We start from the raw sequence: 20,871 nt of genomic DNA, 5'->3' as shown, positions 1-20,871 counted from the left end.
AGGAACATGCACTTAAAGTTTTGGGGGGGGGAAGCCTTTGCAATGAGGATTATTTATTTGATGGTTGGATCTCCAATGCTTTATTTTATAAAACGTCTGTTGTATTAAAAGGAATTTCAGATACTATATTTTCTAACAAGGACATAAATGTTAAATGTAATTTGTAACTGTTATTGTTTAATTTTTTCGATAACTGAATATCTGCACTATAAAAGACTTTACGTTAAAGCCTTTGTGTTACAACTGTCATTATTCAATGTAACTGCAACTTTAAAAGATACATTCAGTTTTCACAGCATGGAAGTATATATAGATATATATGTATATAGATATTGATATATTTTATAGATACGATTTGTTGCAAAAGGTTGAAATCACACTGATCCCTTAGAGACAGGTGTCCACACAGACAGGAAGTATATTTCAGCAATGAAAAAATACTGCATTACAGCTGAAAGTCCTACATGAACAATTGTACTTGAGTAAAAGTACAGCAACATGTAATTTAAGAGGCTTGTACTCTCTGACTGACATTTTATTATATAAAAACAGTGGGGTATCAGTTTGTCAGCAGAATGTTACTGTTGTAGCTACAGCAGACTTAAACTACTTTATATATAATTTTATACTCAGGTACAGCAAATAAATCTGAGGGTTCATGAGAAGATTCATGGAAAAACAAAGAATACAAAGTTTTACTTAGTGATGCTTTGACATTATGACCCATTCCTTTTTGAAAGCCATCAAAAGCCTTTGTTTTCCATTTTGTAAAATCTTCATCTGAAAAGTCACTAACCATCGTGTTGACCTGGGGTTGTTGTGAATCCAAATAAAACCTTTTTTTCTCCCCTCTTTCCATTGTATACTTTTATGTAAAGAAGGTTTATTTGGCCCGAAATTCCAAATGCAGGGAAAAAAGTTATGGTAATGGGTTGGACTGAAATAAGACTAAAAATCTAACACAGATTTAATTGACAATTTATACTATATGCTTAGTCAAACCAGGCGGGGTCATTTTTGACTCCAGAGGGAAAAAGGTGTATGGCAACTGGAAGAAATTATGAGGGTAAAAACTACTGATAAATGTAGAAAATGCAACATTTTCTTCTGAAAATTGGAAAGCAACATACAACTCAAGTAAAGTTCAAGCATGTCATAATTCTACTTAAGTACTTTAACTTAACTTAAACTGGAATGTGAAGAGTCAAAGGTGACACAGTAAAAACACACGTAGTTCTTGTGACTCCACGTACTTTATGAACCACTGCTTTGTGGGTGTGAAACTTACTGTAAGTCCACAAGGCTATGCATATATAAATGCATTTTACGACAGCAGTGACGCATACACTGCACATGTACAGATGGACATCTGAAAAATAACCCCAGATATGACTGCTGTGGATTTACAGCGGAAATAAAGCAGTCTGTCTTTTGCTGACACCAGTCTGTCTTTTGCATTAGAGAGGAACATTGATAAGGTTTATATACTCTCTAAATTGCTTGAAAATCAAACTGCAGGACACCACACTATGGTACAAATACAGATGTTAAAAATTACCTCCGCAATTTCCCAAAGACTATAAGAAAGGCTGATGGTTACGATGTGCGAATGATGAGTGTGCTACAGCTGTCGACTGTATTCTTTCGGTCTAACAAAATGAGAAACATGCTTTTTCTGTTTAATTGAGACTGTTATCGTATAAAGGTCGCTCATTTTGTATGATTCCGACATCACTTTGTAATATTGCTTTTAAAACAATTCGGACACCTATGATTTCCTTGGCAGAAAGTTGTTGGTCACAGCATCTCTGGTAATGTATTAACCATTATCAAAAGGGTTGCACCCATTCTCCACAAAACTTGCTGACAATACACGATGTAATACAGACTGTAATAAGTAACTGAGCTTCAGGTGCAATACCTTATTGTCATGTACATGGACACACAGTAGGGCTAAAGGGTTCAGGGGGAGTGAGAGTCCACAGAGAATCAGATACTGTGTGTGGAGAGGAGGAGATTACCTTCGGAAAGCACAACGACTCTTGAAGGTTTGAAAAAGCAGCAGAAACAGCAACTGGGTATCTAAGGGAGACTCAGTATTTTTCAATTCTGTGTCCAGTGAAGTCAGAAAACAGCCACAATGAACCTGAGGAAGCTGAAGCTCCCCAACCCAGGACTGGATGACAGGATTCCAACTCATGCACAACTGGAGGTGATGGAAAAGGAGGAGGCTGGGGACAGGCCCAAATGGGACAACAAAGCCCAGTATCTGCTCACCTGTGTGGGCTTCTGTGTGGGACTTGGTAATGTCTGGAGGTTTCCGTACCTGTGTCAAAGCCATGGAGGAGGTAAGCAGGGCTGACTGGAATTAGATATGAGAGATTATGTAATACAAACTACTGCCAAAAGGGGACATTTCATTTCTACAAACTAAAAATCCTTCTTTTAGCCAAAATGAACGCTACTGATTTCAGTGGATGCACATAAATTATCCTATTTGGAGAGATGAATGCATTAAAAATTAGAGTTTTATGCAAAGGTCACCTTCACCTTTCAAAAAACTTCTTTTTTTTGAAAACTGGCTCACCCAAGTGCGTTTCAAAGAACACAGACACTGCATTTTCACCGTGCACACAGAATGTCAGTATATCATTATACTAGCTTAACCATTAGTGGAATGCCTTTTGTTCTTTGCAAGACTTCTAAATCACCATATCTGTTAAAAAAATGCATAACAAATATGCATTTGGTCACTTTTAGTCAATTGTCTAATTTGTTATTTCAATATATTGAAACTACAAGGATAAAATAAACTTCCTTTGGTGAATGTGTGAGGTTTATAGTACTAAGTGGAGATAACAAAACAAGTACGAGATTTTTTACAGTTTACAAGTGTCTTTATGGTAACACCTCTGTGACTGAAGTTAACTACTGAATATTTACTGTTAATTTGTGCTGAATAAAGTGAATTACACCATGTTGCTAACTCATTACCATTGTGCATAATGTGTTTTTAGGGGCGTTTATGATCCCTTTCCTCATCCTGTTGGTTCTGGAGGGAATCCCACTGCTGCACCTAGAGTTTGCTATTGGTCAGCGCCTGAGGAAGGGCAGCGCGGGAGCGTGGAGATCAATCAATCCTTACCTGACAGGAATTGGTGTGTACAAAAAAAGCACGCACATTTGGTTGTTAGTTTGTTGCAGCAAAGCTCAAGGGATACCAATAATGTTGGTCTAAGTTGGTCTGCACTTTGGTACTGACTGAAATTGATGTTTTTGTGTATGTGTGTGTGTGTGTGTGTGTGTGTGTGTGTAGAATTTTATGATTCCAATGGATGGAGCTCAATGGTTTTGGTGATCCTTTGATGTTTGCTATAGCAGCACCATAATGTTTGCTTTTGTGGCAACAATTTCTGAATAGATTACTGTAGACTTACAGTATATGAGAGGGTTAGAAGCAGAGTGGTCTAACCCAAAAAAAATCCAAATTGAGTTTTGTGTTTCAGTGGTAAAGTGGTCCAACCCACAACCCAAACATAACGTTACAGTGGCACTTTGAATGTTACACCATTCTTTAAAACACAAAATTTTGAAACTATTTTTCTCAAAAACTACAGAAAGTGAGTCAGACCACTCTGCTTGCAGATCCTTCATACAGACTTTTGGAAAACTATCACATTCAAGCATTCAGGATGCCTTGTAATCCATCCAAACCTGCACTACCTTCAGTTGCTCTTGGTGCTATTGAACAACTTTTACCGGGCTAACATGCTAAACTAAGACGGTGTGCATTGCAACCATCATACCTGCTTAACTTAAGCATGCTACTGTTGTAACTGTGCCACATTTTTTCTTTCTGCGGCAGGTATTGCATCCATGTTTGTCTCGTTTTTGGTGGGCATGTATTACAACACCATCATGGCCTGGATCATGTGGTATCTCTTCAACTCCTTTCAGAGTCCTCTGCCTTGGAGTCAATGTCCACTCAATGCTAACAAAACAGGTATATCATAATCGATCAAATGCTCTGTAAAGTTTGAGTTCCTTTCAAAGCTGCTGACATTGTTTTGCTATCTGTGCTTCATAGGCTATGTGGAGGAGTGCACACGAAGCAGCACTGTTGATTACTTCTGGTATAGAGAGACTCTCAACACATCAACAGCTATTGATGAGTCTGGGGGTCTCCAGTGGTGGATAGTGCTCGCCCTGGTAGTCGCCTGGAGTCTGCTCTATGTCTGCTACATCCGTGGCATTGAGACCAGCGGCAAGGTGAGGAAGTCACATCTGAGAAAGCACATGATTTCTGCATATTCGTTTTTTCAAATATACAGGATTACCTTTGGATCACTCTTTCACTTCTCAGGCTGTGTACATCACCTCCACTCTGCCATATCTGGTCCTCACCATCTTTCTCATCCGAGGACTGACTCTCAAAGGCTCTGTAGAGGGAATCAAGTTCCTCTTCACACCAGATGTAAGCAAACATGTTACACACAAACCATCCACCCATTATCTACACTCCGCCTTATCCTCTTTAGGGTAACGGGGGCTGGAGTCTATCCTAGCTGACTTTAGGTGAAGGCAGGGGGCACTCTGGACAGGTCACCAGTCTATCAGAGTGCTACAGAGAGAGACAAACAATCACATTCACAACTATGGACAATTTAGAATCACACACCAACCACCATTTGTCAATGTTATTATCATCTATCCAGATACATGGCCACCAGAGGCCATAACACAATGTAGGAAGTTTGTTGGTGGAAAAGTCTTATTGTGTCCCTCTATGCTTAAGTCTGCTTTCCTGCATTTTACACCTGTATTCCAAAAAGGCCAGTTTTTGGTTTCCACATGACTGATGCAGACATGCTACTCATACTACAAACAACACATATAGGTCTGCTACACAAAAGGTTTAATTGCCCCTCATATTGAACATTAAAAACAGTTTGCTACATCAAAAGCAATTTTTTTTCTTTTTATTTATTTATTACATTATATATGCTTTCTTTGTTGGCTACACAGTGGAAAAAACAGGCAGTTATCTTTTGATAAAATGCTAGCTGATGTTTATAGGCTAAGGATTGGTGCATCACTGTTAGCTATGGTTAAATGTTTGTGTATAGCAGTAGCATCATGTAATATTCCTTTTATTGCAGACTGCTTTGTTGATTCAGAAATATCTGTCGAGTGCGGCTTTTGTGGAAATGACTGCTCAGCTTGCCAAATAAAAGAACTCTGCTACTGAAAAGCTCATTAAAACACCAAGGCAGTAAAAAAAAGAAAAGTAGACAAACTAGCAACTAAATGCTGTGGCTATTGCCCAAAACTGGTTTTAATGAAGTACTTATTTGTTAATTAGGCAAATTAACAGCTGCAGACATTTTTTTCTTTTGGAAACAGCCTGGCTTGCTGTTTTGCTAGCTTGCTGTTTTCCATGTATCTAGTCTTTATGGTAAGCTAAGCTAACTATTAACCGGTTTTAGTCCTCTATTTACTGGATGCATATGGAAGAGGTATCAATCATCTACTTGATACCGATTTACTATTGCTTTAAACCTTAACATTTGCTGTTCTGGACACCCTGCATCCTCTCGTGTGCAGAATCATGAGATAACCACTATTTATTACGGTGTCTGCAGTAAACTTTTATCACAACGCTTATAAAAGCTGATAATGAAGGTTGAAACACAGTACAGCCAATACAGTAAATTCCAACACATAGGTTCAGACAGGATAGATAGCATCATTAAAACCTATTTACCGGATGCAGTTTAGCAATGTCACTCAACGACCGCTGTTTTCCAAACTCAAATTTTTCTCCTGCTGTTGTTGTGCATCCTGGAAAAATTAAATTTGAGATAAAACAAAACTGTAATCATGATGTAGAAAAGCCTCAAACAGTAATTGTCAGCAGTGAATGACTGCTGTCAGTTTTAAATATTAACCAGAAGGTGATGAGCTCATTGTGAATATATCCCATCTTTTCTGTTTTAGGTGAATGAGTTAATGAATCCACAAACCTGGCTGGATGCAGGGGCTCAGGTTTTCTTCTCCTTCTCCTTGGCTTTTGGAGGTCTCATCTCCTTCTCCAGTTACAACTCTGTTCAGTGAGTAAAGGTCTTAATTGTACAATTCCAGAGTCTGTTAAGCTGTTTTCCTTACACAATGCACCTTCAAAATGCTCTTGTAGCAACAACTGTGAGCAGGACGCTGTTCTCGTCTCCATCATCAATGGCTGCACCTCTGTATACGCTGCAACCGTTATCTACTCTATCATTGGCTTCAGAGCCATGGAAAACTTTGACAACTGCATGTCAGAGTGAGTTTCAGATTGCAAGAACACTTTTATAACCCAGTGAATGTGATTCACTTGTACCACGCTGATGTCATGGTGCCTTTTTTCTTTGCAGCAACATCTTGAAGCTGATAAATGCCTTCAACTACGCTGAAAACAGCATCACAGAAAGCAACTACAATGAGGCTGTGAACTACCTCAACCAGACAAATCCAGATGTTTTTCAAGGATTGGACTTACAAACGTGCGACATGCAGACTTTCCTCAGTCAGGTCAGTGGAAAACTTGTTTCATTAGTGTCACAGAAATTATTGAATATAGAATAAGTTGTTGAAATATATGACCTATCCTCCTTCAGGGAGTGGAGGGAACAGGTTTGGCCTTCATTGTGTTCACAGAGGCGATTATCAACATGCCCATTTCCCCTCTTTGGGCTGTCCTTTTCTTCATCATGCTCTTCTGTCTTGCTCTCTCCTCAATGTTTGGGAACATTGAGGGAGTGGTGGTTCCTTTGCAGGACCTCAGATTGCTGCCACGAAGTTGGCCTAAAGAGGTTTTCTCTGGTAATTATCTATTAAATATGAACTATATTTGAATGCCCACATTAGAATATCTGGAGTCTAACCACCAGTTTGTATTGTTTTTTTTCAGGCCTGACCTGCTTAGTTTCTTTTGCTCTTGGCCTCATATTTGCTCAACGCTCTGGAAACTACTGGCTAGCTCTTTTTGACAACTTTGCAGGCTCAATACCCCTTCTGGTCATTGGATTCTGTGAAATGTTTGCTGTTGTCTACATCTATGGTGTAGATAGGTGAGTCTGTCCAGGAAGTAATCATTAGTAGGCATCAGTGTCTAAACATACTTTTATAGCAACTCAAGCAGCTTTTTGTTTAGAGCTAATTAGCAAAGGGCATCATTCCAAAACAACAACAACATTGATCTTAATTTTAGCATGATTACAATAGCATTTAGCTAAAACCTACAGTGTCACGTTATTGTGTTCCTTTTCATGAGAGTAGTCATACAAACAAGGGCAGCACTTCCTTTTGACATGTGTCTCACCCTCAGTTGCTTTCAGTTTTAGACTGTAATCCTCAGTCTGACTCACAGACTGTATATGATGACAGACATAACCTCCAGGTCTGAAAAGTGAAGCCAGTGTCAAAGTGGCTTAAACCTGTATGATGTCTAACAGCCAGCAGGCGGTGACTCCTGTTTTTTTTTTACCTGTTAACTCAGTAAGCATTTTTCTAATGAGTCTGTGGTCTCAGTCACTAGCCTGCAGAGTTATTGGATACAGCATGGGGTTCATTTAGTAAATTATGATCCCATTAAAGGTAAAATGGAGGATAAAACAGGGTATGTTTTAGGTCAAGGCTACGTTGTCATTAACAGATTGCTAATGTATTGCTCTTCACTCGTTATGTCTGCTTTGAAAAAGACCAAGCTGGCAGCAAGCAAATCCCAAACTTGGAAGGTTAAACCAGTAGTTCACAAACCAACAGATGGCCTCATTTTGGCTCCAGCCATCTTTTATATACAGTCTGCAATCTGAACACCAAGCTCCTTATTTTAATCTGAAACATCCAAAACTTTCCTTGGACTAGTATGGAAATGTCACCACAGAAAGCAGACTTAAAACTCTGGTGTGATGCACGACTGGCTTCCAGAACATGGCAATAGCACTGCTGCACTCTGAAACCCGTTATTGCTGTTGTAATACTATTATTGTTATGACTGCACTTTATTGCCGTGTTCCTGTGGCAATTACCCAAATGGGCCTTTGAGAAAAGGCAGCCGGCCAGGCATGAAAGACAAAATGAAGGATAAACTGAATTCCTTGAATTACATGACAGGAAGAAAACTCTGTCTTGGCTATAGGATATAACTGAAATAGGCATGTTAGACGCTTAACTACAGCCTTAAAGAGCTGCTAGCAGGTTTCTTGTTATTGTACTATGAGGACTGTGTTGGTAACAGCACTGTATTCTGACCTTTGAGCAGATATAATATGTCACAGTCATTAATGGGGAGATAAAGTACAGAGTACAGTGGGTACGGAAAGTATTCAGACCCCTTGAAATTTTTCGCTGTGTCATTGCAGCCATTTGCCAAAATCAAAAAAGTTGATTTTATTTCTCATCAATGTACACTCAGCACCCCATCTTGACAGAAAAAAAAACAGGAATGTAGACATTTTTTGCAAATTTATTAAAAAAGAAAAACTGAAATATCACATGGTCAGAAGTATTCAGACCCTTTGCAGCGACATATTTAACTCACATGCTGTCTGTTTCTTCTGATCCTCCTCGAGATGGTTCTGCTTCTTTATTGGAGTCCAGCTGTGTTTTATTAAACTGATTGGACTCTTCTCTCACCATTGCTCAGTTTGGCTGGACGGCCAGGTCTAGGAAGAGTTGTGGTCGTCCCAAACTTCTTCCATTTGAGGATTATGGAGGCCACTGTGCTCTTAGGAACCTTGAGTGCTGCAGAAATTCTTTTGTAACCTTGGCCAGATCTGTCCCTTGCCACAATTCTGTCTCTGAGCTCCTTGGGCAGTTCCTTCGACCTCATGATTCTCATTTGCTCTGACATGCACTGTGAGCTGTAAGGTCTTATATAGACAGGTGTGTGCCTTTCCTAATCAAGTCCAATCAGTTTAATAAAACACAGCTGGACTCCAATAAAGAAGCAGAACCATCTCGAGGAGGATCAGAAGAAATGGACAGCATGTGAGTTAAATATGAATGTCGCTGCAAAGGGTCTGAATACTTCTGACCATGTAATATTTCAGTTTTTCTTTTTTAATAAATTTGCAAAAATTTCTACATTTCTGTTTTTTTTCTGTCAAGATGGGGTGCTGAGTGTACATTGATAAGAAATAAAATCAACTTTTTTGATTTTGGCAAATGGCTGCAATGACACAGAGTGAAAAATTTCAAGGGGTCTGAATACTTTCCGGATCCACTGTATCTGTTGCAATGTAGCAACATTATGGTGAGAAATGTAGAAATCTCTACTCTTTTACTCAGAGTTCAAATAGAACTGTTGATGAAGGTAGTAAACTTGTAATTTTAATTTTTGTCATAGATTAGAGATAGTAATTTACAGAATATTCCAAATGTTGAAAGTCATTTTTTGTGCCTTAAGACTGGAGTCGACTTCAGTATCAACCTGTTGAACACACACTAACAGCCACACGTGCTGCCATACTTACAGTAACTAATAAAAGCACAAGGTTGTCTTTTTATGGATGGTTTCATGAATGTTCAGCTACATTACGCCTTTCTCTCATTTATTCCAAACAGGTTTAACAAGGACATAGAGTTTATGATTGGCCACAAACCCAATATTTTCTGGCAAGCGACGTGGAGAGTGATTAGCCCCCTCATTATGATCGTCATCTTAGTCTTCTACTTTGTCACCCAAGTCACCAAGAATCTCACCTATCTGGTCTGGGACCAGGAGGCGGTAAGTGTGTTGCACAGTAGTTTCATGACGTTTCAACACAGTAGCAGCCTAAAGATTTTTACGTGTTATCTTGTTAGAATTTCAATACAAAATGTTTCTTCCTCATATTTGGTAATATTTCAAAACAAGCCATTGTTATTTCTGACTTCTTGTGTGTCACATCGTGCTATAAATTGTAACCATTACTTTGAATCTGGCTATAGGAGGAATTTCCCACCCTTGCAGCGCGTGCTTTCCCCTCCTGGATCTACGTCATTATCGTTATCCTGGCTGGTATTCCCAGTTTAGTCATCCCCATTTTCGCTCTCTTCAAATTCATCCAGAGGAAATGCTGCAAGAAGGAGAAAAAGGCTGACTTCAGCGTGGAAACCATCTCCGCCAAAATAATAATGGATGACAAAACAAAGTTTTAAATAGATTTTACTTGGATTATTAAATGTGACTGTGGAATTGTTTAATTGTTGTATATTATGCATTTGTATTTTCTGTAAAAGACTTTAAAGAACACAGTAATTTATAATTGTTCTCATATTATTGTAATATTAGTTTCCTTCTGTGTCATGTTTCACATGTCAGTGTACATTCAGGAAATAGGTGGACATGTAGGGAAATATGCAGAGTATGAAGCTACAAACCCGCCATTTAGTTTAGCTTGGCATCAAGACTAGAAACAGTTCACTATGTTCCAAGGTAACAAATCTGACAGAGGCACCTCTAAAGCTCATGTCAGTTTTGGGATTATATATCTTCTAATTTATTCTTTGTAAGAAACAAAGACTGTTTTTAAATATCTAACTATTATTTTAATGTTGTAAGTTTACTATATGCATGTGTCTAATATATACAATAACATATTGTTGTATGTTGTAAATAATCATCTATAGAGGAATTAATTCTTGGTAAAACTTTTACATAATGTAATAATAATTTTTAAGTTTTTAATCTAAATGAAAGACTATTCATGGCATCAGTGGCCTTCTGGCCCACTTTTGTGTTGTTTATAGGGTTTGGGTAGCCTAGCCGCGCTAGACAACCCACGGCAACGAATTTAATTCTCTGCCAGGGTGGGTCTAGTTAACCTCGGTAAGCCTCGAGGTTGGATGCTCCTAAAACTGGCCGAGGAATCACCATGAAGTGTAGAGTCAGAAGGCGGGCGTAACTAAGTGACGACACAGGCGTGACGATTCTGACAGAAACAACCGGAAACAACGAGCCTAGCCGCGCTAGACAACCCACGGCAACGAATTTTATTCTCTGCCAGGGTCGACAACAAACAACAATTAGCACCGACTCTGAATAATCTTTCTGTTAACATGTCAGTAATATACTTGAGCTTCACCCATTGACTGTATAAATAAGGCTTCACCGAACTCCCGCATCCTCTGATTTCCGGCGCTCTAGGAACTACGTCAGCCTATTTGTTGCGTGTCGTTGTTTCTCTCTCTGGTGTCCATGATGTGCAGGTGAAGGAGAAAATGTCCGTGACACTGACTTTCTTTAAAAGTATTTTATTAAAAGAAAGAGCAGCATCAGTACAGACAGAACCTGCCTGGAAGGAGCCGGCCAATTGAATCCTCCTTGCTTGACAATAGCCAGCGATCACTTTTTTAGGTTTTCAACATATAGGAGGAGTCAAAACAAATGGTTCTTTATTGCCTACCATATGGGGAAAGCAGAGAGCATCCCCAAACAAACCCCCTTGTCTACAACAGCTGAAGAATCCCTAAATCAGTATTTTAGACAGAAGAACCCTCATAAAAACACCTCCAACAGGGCTCTGTAAACAGGAGAACACTTTCCCATGGCATGGGTAGAATATAATGCAGGTTCCATCTGTGGTCAGAGACACCAGAGCAGACACTACATATAACAAGCAACTCATATCAAATACTAGAACAAACAAAACAGATTCTATACTACTAACTTAATAAGTAATACATGTAACAGATCAGATACCACATATTCCCCCCTTCGAGGCTGACAGAGCCTCGAAAATTACAAAAACATCAAGTACATAAAGGTGACCTACAAAATGCTTATGACATGTCCATTCTGTCCGTACTGATTACAACCTAAATTTAACAATATTATAAATTTGTAGATTAATGTGAGAGCGAAAACCTGCCAGGCAGCTATCTTTCCAAATTATCCATCAAACAATCAAGGCAGGAAATTCTCTCACGGCCCCTCTGCCTAGGCGACCATACTACACTCCAACCAATTAAAAGAGGAAAGGGAGATACAAAGGATGATGTGAAATGAATGGAAGCAAATGCATGTGGGAATCCCAGAAAGAAAATCAAAAAATGTCCAAAATCAGGCTGGTCGACCCATCGGACCCTCAAATGGACCTGGACCTGCCTAACATCACTGTCCCTAACCAATCAAAATAATAAAACACCTGAGATCCCAATGTACTCACCTCATATCAAAAACATGAAATCAATGAAACCCCCATCATACTAATCATAGTCATAAAAACTCAAAGGCTAAAATAAAACACACTGAAAGTATTGCTAATTCTAATATTCCTCTACGTAGGGAAATATCAGTAAGAACAAACATCCAATAAGAAAACAGAGTATATATGATAAACAAAATCCAATACTGTAAACATACAGAAGAACACATGAGCATATCAAACCAACACTCCTCAATAACAGCTCCAGTCGTGGTGTGTTGTCGTCACATTGTCCATGCTCAGAGTTCTCCATCCATCTTTATTGTCCATTCCATTGTCCATATGCAAACATTCAAGTCCATTTGGGTGCAGTGATCTCCAGACAGCCACTCTTATTCAATCTCCCAGATGGCATCCTGGGAAGATAAAAAGCACCCAGCAGTATCTTGCAAAACAACTAACACTCCATGATGTCTTATTGAAAATCACTTTATGAGAGTATCATCAGATTATCATCTGTTCATCAGTTTATCGTATGACATATTGCAATCCCCCCTTTGATCAAACCAAATCACCTGTGAGAGTAGAACATCTCTATTGTAGATGACACCCAAGAACATAATGCTTAAAATAAATTCTGATATTCAAAATGGAAATTACTCAGCTCATTTGGATGACACCCTATCAACTAATTCGAACCCCTATATTGTCATACGTCAACAGAGCAGTATGTCAACACACCATTACTTTCTTTTTACTTAGTTAATTTTTTTATTTGTTGTTTACAAACACCTCAACATTGCTGATTGTAAATGGCTCCTTAAGGCTATTTTAATACTCCATTCTGCAAATGCACCCACATATGGCCCCTCTGAACAAAAACTGAACAACAGACTTAACAAAAGACTTCACAAAAGACTGAGTATCTTCCAGCACCCATTAATAATATGAAAACTATGTTTGAATCCTTGTGGCAATCTTGTGTATTCATAAAACTATCCCTAAGTGTAACACTAAACAATCTGCTGAAAGATCAGTCACTATTGGCTGCTTCACTGGTAGGGGCAGCCCCTCTGTATTTCACTCCACAGAATGAATTTCTCCTTCTGGTTCACATCCGGGTCATTTCCTCTGACATCTCTCCACATCTGATGAGCCCCCAGACACATAGGCCCCCAGATTCTCTTCTGGACCCAGTGGCTCACTCAACATCTTATCAGGATGTATGTTTGTTGGGAACGTATCTCTCAACGCTCTCCACATCCGAGATCTGACGGCAGCAAAGAGCTCTGCATCATTTACAGCCGTTGCCACATAACTATTCAGACCCACTTGCTGTAGAAGTTCCTCCATCACAGGAACTCCCAGGAGACTGACCAAAAGCCGCTTAATGTCTCTCATGGCAGGTTGCACCCCACCAAAACCTCCTCCAGCTTCAAAATGCATGGACATGCTCCATCTGAAAAGTCAGCAACTTCTCAATTATGTCTGACGTCTCTGTATTCTGCCAAGACCTGTATTCCAGATTCTCTCCTGACAGTCACTGGGCCCTTCCTTTCCTATTCTCAACTTCCCTTAAATCCCACTGTCTCTCACTTCCTCAATCTCCATCACTGTCTCCATCCTCACTCTCATCCTCTCCTGGACCCACTTTCTTCACTTTCTGCAATCCTTCTCTTAACTTCACAATCCATCTTTCCCATTATACACTCCACAGCATCAAAGCCACAACTCTCAACAGTATTTAAGCCAAATTAACCTCTCTACAAATGTTTAATCATCATCTAAATCAATTAAATGCCTCAGATGCTCAGTCTCTTGTCAAGCTTCTTCCCAAATCAGTGAAACATCCCCTCTACGTGTACACCAATGTGTTTTATTAACCCCAAACTAAAAACTATCTGAGTCAGGTTGTAAAAGAAACATCATGATAGGCCCCCAGTGTTTCTGTAAAACAGACTAAACATGTGTCACCAATATGAGAAATAAGTAGGTGTGTGTGCACATGAGTAAATGCAAGAGTTTGTGGATAGAAGCACACTAGCCTCGATGACGTTGAAGCCACACTTGTTGTCATCCACAACCTCAGGCTGTAGAACACCATCAGCTGTCCTCTCATCAGTTCTTTGGGGGATTGAATTCAGATGCATTCCATCATCTCAGTCTCCTCCTCAATGCTCACACCATAGTTGAACAGACGATACACAAAGAAAACAAACACAAGGTTAATGTTTCATGAAACCAAAAACAACTCCTTGCAATTTGCATATATTTGTCAACATCTAAGTCATTTTAATTGTTCCCAACAAATGTCTTCTCTTAAGAGTCTCTGTGAAGATAACAGATTTCTTATTCCTCATGGATTCTAAATTAACCATACTTAATTTTACACTAAATACATTGTGAATTTCAAGACTCAAAGGAGTATGTATGTAAATCTATTGATAGTTGGATAACATCCTGCTGTTTCTCCTTCTCTCTCACACAAGGAGAGAAGGAAAGGGAGGAGGCTCCCTCACTGCTCCTCACACACTCAGAGACTTATCAACATGGCTCCTCCTCTTAAGTTTCTCCACCACTTCCAGTCTGTACTGGACTTCAGAGTGAGACCATCCTACCTCAACTACCTCTAAAAATCAAATTAACCTCATGCAAAAAGCACCTCATTACCAGAGTAATAAGTCTCCAACCCCTCTTCTCCATCATCATTCTCAGTAAGACTCCACGTTGGTTATTCAAAGTCTCCTCCAATGCAGTCACACACACACATGCAGAAATAAACAACAGACAGAGGGAAACTGAACACCAATCAAGCAGCCAATCTACTATCCCCTATAGAAATCAGACTCTATTTCCCCCAATTCTAACAAACGTCATCAGAAAATGTCTTCCTCTGTTACCATTAATCATCAAACATGTATGCATGCTCATGCACACAGAATATCCTCACTGGTCTCTCCTCCTCCTCAGACTCCACAAAGGCTCAAATATAATTCTCAGATGTATATACATCCTCTATAAGACTCAAGCATATTATCAGCTCACAATAGTCCTCCTGTAAGGCTCATAAGGTCTTACAAAATCATAAACGTCCCCTTGCAGAAGGGATCATTGGTATCAACACTGAGGTGGCAAACTCTCCTCACATGTCAACAACTCTTCTATAACCAATCACAGCCTCTCTATATTTATTTAATAAGAATTATATTCTATATATATATCAGTTGCATACTACAGCCTTCCGGACTCAGCTGCAGCACCACACACACACAGACACAGAACATTTAACATACAAAAACCACTAACAACACTCAATTAAAGATAGGCTAAGCCTCACTTCCCCTTATTTAAAACTTTTAAACTCAAAGTCAGAATGAAAGATTTTACACCACTCAACAACCAATCCATCCACCACTGCCATCCGCATTATCAACACACAACATTTAACCCTGAAAACTTTATTGAGGTTTTCTTTCCCTGTGTGTGTTTCCTCTAAGATATTTTATTTATGCTTATTGCAAACAGAATGTCCTCGCTGATCTCTCGGACTCAGCAAAGGCTCATATGCTTATATCAAGTACAGAAACGTCCACCATGAGGCTCATATGCATTATCAATTTACAAAAGTCCTTTATAAGGCTCATTCATTTCATTATATTACCAAATTTACAAAAAGTCCTCAATGTGGCTCATAAAGTTTAGCAGACAAAAGCTTATACGTCTTTGATATCAACAAAAACGTATCTCCATTTGAATTATGAAAGCTCAACCTATATGTATGTTTTCCAACAAAAACTGACATATTTCATTCATACATTACAGCGCTCATCAGCCTCTCACACACCAGTAACACACGCACACGCAGACAGACGCAGACGGACGGAGCTGAGACAGAGCTGCAGAGACACAGACGCAACCGCCGGCACAAAAAATCATTCAAATTAAATGCAACCATTCAACCCAAAATCAAACAAATCCACAAAATAAAATACATAGGCCTATTCAACATCACCCAAACACACAATCAGCATCCAATCCCGGAATCAAATCATTCACACATATCCTAAAAAGCATGCTTTCAGCCGCACCTTTTCTCTTCTTCTCTTTTCTCTTTTTCTCTCTTTTTCTTTATTACCTAAATTTGTGCTACCATGGAGCATAAACAACTCAGTCAAAAAGCTACTTTAGGAAACCATACGTCTACGGCCGGAACTTTAAAGTGCTTTATCTATGACTAAAGTAAATCTACACCCCCAGTTCCCTTTCTCTTTTTATGGAACTGACCTACTACATGTGCTCACATATAATAGGTTTTTCGGCCAGTATACTAAACTGCCTCTAAGAGGGCTTTTAATCCAGATTTGCGGCTTTCCATCTTATTTCCTTTATTTTCCTCTAGGCCTCTTATTCTCTTCTCATTTCATCCCTTCTTCTCTATATTTTAGTTCGCCAATTGACCTTTGGGCCCCAAAGGTAAATCTACTCTATCCTCTTTTATTTTTAAACGCCAATTTTGACTACTCAGCCAACGTTCACATAAAGCTTCTAACTCCCTCATGTCTTACCGTTAACAGGATTCAGGCCTGTCCTGTTACACTTGCATGGTCTTTTAGCTTGCTCCATTGTTACTTGTTCTGCTATTCTACATTTAACCATTTCACTCTAACATCTATTTCTCTTTCTTCAACTTTTATTCTCTTATCCCAACTTTTTCTATCTACTCTATTCTATTCCCCACAATTTTTATGCGCAATAAACCCCAATTTAGACCGAACATCGCTCCAAACACCCATGTACCACAGGACACCAGCGCACTGAATTCTTGACAGTGCAGCGTGTCAGCAACAACCCCACAGCACCCATGAGCAAATCAATCATCCCAAATAAAGTGAGAACCAGCTCACCCGACGTCGTATCAGGATGGAGAAAAGCGACCAAGGGGCTGCCGGCTGTCGAAGAACGCCACTTCTGATCCTGTTCGTGACGCCAAATTTGTCGTTGTTTCTCTCTCTGGTGTCCATGATGTGCAGGTGAAGGAGAAAATGTCCGTGACACTGACTTTCTTTAAAAGTATTTTATTAAAAGAAAGAGCAGCATCAGTACAGACAGAACCTGCCTGGAAGGAGCCGGTCAATTGAATCCTCCTTGCTTGACAATAGCCAGCGATCACTTTTATAGGTTTTCAACATATAGGAGGGGTCAAAACAAATGGTTCTTTATTGCCTACCATATGGGGAAAGCAGAGAGCATCCCCAAACAAACCCCCTTGTCTACAACAGCTGAAGAATCCCTAAATCAGTATTTTAGACAGAAGAACCCTCATAAAAACACCTCCAACAGGGCTCTGTAAACAGGAGAACACTTTCCCATGGCATGGGTAGAATATAATGCAGATTCCATCTGTGGTCAGAGACACCAGAGCAGACACTACATATAACAAGCAACTCATATCAAATACTAGAACAAACAAAACAGATTCTATACTACTAACTTAATAAGTAATACATGTAACAGATCAGATACCACATGCACTGATTGGTTGTATACCTACCCAATTGCTGCAGAGTGATTTGAAAGACAACCTTTTAGCCCGCCTCCCTCCCTGTCAAGATTTCCTAGACCCTTGTGTCTTCAGACCTGGGTCTAGCTCGGCTAGGCTAGGGTTTGGGGCCTATTATAAAGGATTAATGTAAAGTGTTAATGTGCAGTATATTAAAGCACTGTACTTAAGAGAAAAATGAAATGTTAATATTAAAAAAACATTTGCTAGCAAAATAAAAATGGCATGATATGATAAAGCAGTACTGATGTTTTTAATGATTTTGCGAAGCAGCGTATTTGCATTTTTCTTCATTGAAATAATGAAATTTCCATTGCAATATTTTACGAAAACACTGAGAAAGTCATTTTGAAACAAGCGCATGAAAAATAAAATACGTACAGCAGTAAAGCAGTGACTGCACTTGAGTCTCAACTGTGTGACAAAGCTTTACATCTTTGATTTTTTTTTATTGTCAGTGCTTCAAAGCTTTTCCATTCCAAACGAAAACAGAATGTACCCTGGTTAACCTTTGCAACAGATAAAGCAAAAGATGACTGACATGTTTCAACAGTGCTGAATGCTCCTGGGGATGTTCATTTGCATACTCACCTTTCAGCATGTGCCAACAGTAGCAGAGACCGACAGACCTCAGTGTGCATGTAATAGTCACGAGAGTGGTACTTCCTAAGCCAGGATTGGACCTCCGGATCCTTAGCCATGAAGATCTGGAGAGGATGGAAAAGGAGAAAGCTGCAGACAGACCAAAATGAGACAACAAAGCCCAGTACATATTAACATGTGTGGGTTTCTGTATTGGGCTTGGCAATGTGTGGCAATTCCCCTACTTGTGTCAAAGACATGGAGGGGGTAAGCTAAAATAAAAAATGTACATTGACATAAGTGATCAAGTTGTCATATGACTGACAGAAACAATGTGTGATTGCGTTACTCAGCAATTATAGCTGTGATTAAATTTACTACATTTTATAGTTCCTTGTGTATTTATTTTTCTTCTACAAAACCACACAATTATTGCAAAATATCTTAAGTTTGAGTTTAGCAATTCATTTCACAAAAATCACCTACTTTAACTAGAGGGTTCAAGCCCAAGTAGTCCATCCATCCATTCTCTATACACCGCTCTATCCTCACTAGGGTCGCTGGAGCCTATCCCAGCTGACTCGGGTGAAGGCAGGGGACACCCTGGACAGGTCACCAGTCTGTTGCAGGGCTACATATACAGACCAACAATCACTCTCACATTCACACCTACTGACAATTTAGAATAATCCGTTAACCTCAGCATATTTTTGGACTGTGGGAGGAAGCCGGAGTGCCCGGAAAAAACTCACGCATGCACAGGGAGAACATGCAAACTCCACGCAGAAAGATCCCAGGCCGGGACATGAACCAGGGATCTTCTTGCTGCAAGGCGAAAGTGCTAACCATTAACCCACTGTGCAGCCCCTGTACGTATCCATGTTAATGTAGCACTTGCTTAGATGTGGGCCAACAGCAATGCTAGGTATTTAACTAGGTTCTGGAGGAGTTATTTAAGAACTGAAATATTTGCAATTCGTAACAGCCGGCAGATTTATTGCAGTTTAACAGACTAACAACAACTGTTGAAACAGTACAGTATAAAACTTTAGAAACCCCCAAAAATAAAATAGTGTCTTTGCATAAGAAAAAAAAGTAAAATAAAATAATGTCCTTAATGTCGCTCTTTGAGGCTTCTTTGGCTTGTGTCCTTCCTTGTGTCACTTTTTAATGTTTTCTCTGTCTCTACCTGGGTAGGACAAATGTGTGTAATTCTGATTGTTCCTTTTGTAGAAATCCTTGGAAACAACAGAGTTGATTCTTCCAATGAAGGTTGAAACAGCTGGCCACACTGCTTCAAATGTTCCTCTCCAGAAGTTCTCACTGGGTCTGGCTCGCTGTCGCATTCGGTAGAAACTTAATCCCAGTATCTAATCCAGCCAAAAGAAAGTCTGCACATACAGTACAGAGCAATCAGTAGAAGTCATCACAAAGAGGTTCTATTCTATATCAAAATGAATGAGATCTCATCAAATTCCAAAATCCATGTTCTTAGCGCTTTTTAACCCTAATGTGTTTAAGGCTCTTGAGTGCACTTTTAAGAGCATTCCACTCAAAAAATTACATTACTCTGTACTGTTAGATTCACAGAAGAATACTTAGCATATTTAACATGAAATACACCATTTCTCATGAATTGAATGATTTTAACTTTCAAAACAACATTAAACCAATAGTTGTTTTAACATGCACCTATCAGGAAATAATTTTATATAAATACATTTTAAGACAATTTTACAAAACATTGTGTTTTGTAAAACAATGCTGTGGATTTACAGCGAAAATACAGCAGTCTGTAAATGTCAACACCAGTCTTTCTTTGGTTAATTGAATTAGACTCTCTAAATTGCTTGACAATCAGATTGCAGGACACCACACTGTGGTACAAATACAGATGTTAAAAATTACCTCTGCAATTTCTCAAAGACTATAAGAAAGGCTGATGGTTACGATGTGCGATGATGAGTGTGCTACAGCTGTCGACTGTATTCTTTCGGTCTAACAAAATGAGAGAAACATGCTTTTTCCGTTTACCTGTATCAGATGTGCTTGTTGGCTATCAGTAAAATCTAACATTTGAGATAGATCAGACAGTATTATCGTACAAAGGTCGTTCATTTTGTATGATTCTGACATCACTTTGTAATATTGCTTTGATAACAGTTCATACACCTATGATTTCCGTGGCAGAAATTTGTTTGTCACAGCATCTCTGGTAATACATTAACCATTATCACGAGGGATGCACCCTATTCTGCGTAAACATGCTGACATTACATAATGTAACAGACTGTAATAAGCAACTGATAACTGAGCTTCAGGTGCCACAGGAGTTAATATCTCTGTGTCACATACATGGACACACAGTAGGGCTAAAGGATTCAGGGGGAGTGAGAGTCCACAGAGAATCAGTTACTGTGTGTGGAGAGGAGGAGATTACCTTCGGAAAGCACAACGACTCTTGAAGGTTTGAAAAAGCAGCAGAAACAGCAACTGGGTATCTAAGGGAGACTCAGTATTTTTCAGTTCTGTGTCCAGTGAAGTCAGAAAACAGCCACA

The 20,871-nt window shown here is 39.3% G+C and overlaps 1 protein-coding gene across 1 annotated transcript; it reads left to right on the top strand.

The window, feature by feature from the left end:
• The first annotated feature begins 2,029 nt into the window (after positions 1–2,029).
• On the top strand, positions 2,030–10,182 carry LOC110969126 (sodium-dependent neutral amino acid transporter B(0)AT1-like). The gene is made up of 12 exons (XM_051955754.1): positions 2,030–2,348; positions 3,018–3,158; positions 3,866–4,003; positions 4,088–4,269; positions 4,364–4,474; positions 5,998–6,110; positions 6,194–6,322; positions 6,414–6,570; positions 6,657–6,861; positions 6,950–7,109; positions 9,607–9,769; positions 9,973–10,182. The coding sequence occupies exons 1-12, from the start codon at positions 2,141–2,143 to the stop codon at positions 10,180–10,182; spliced, it is 1,917 nt and encodes a 638-aa protein (XP_051811714.1). The 5' UTR covers positions 2,030–2,140.
• The last annotated feature ends 10,689 nt before the right edge of the window (positions 10,183–20,871 follow it).

This window comes from Acanthochromis polyacanthus, chromosome 11 (genome assembly GCF_021347895.1).
Source record: "Acanthochromis polyacanthus isolate Apoly-LR-REF ecotype Palm Island chromosome 11, KAUST_Apoly_ChrSc, whole genome shotgun sequence".
Lineage (NCBI taxonomy): Eukaryota > Metazoa > Chordata > Actinopteri > Pomacentridae > Acanthochromis > Acanthochromis polyacanthus.
This window is presented reverse-complemented; position numbering and strand designations above follow the sequence as displayed.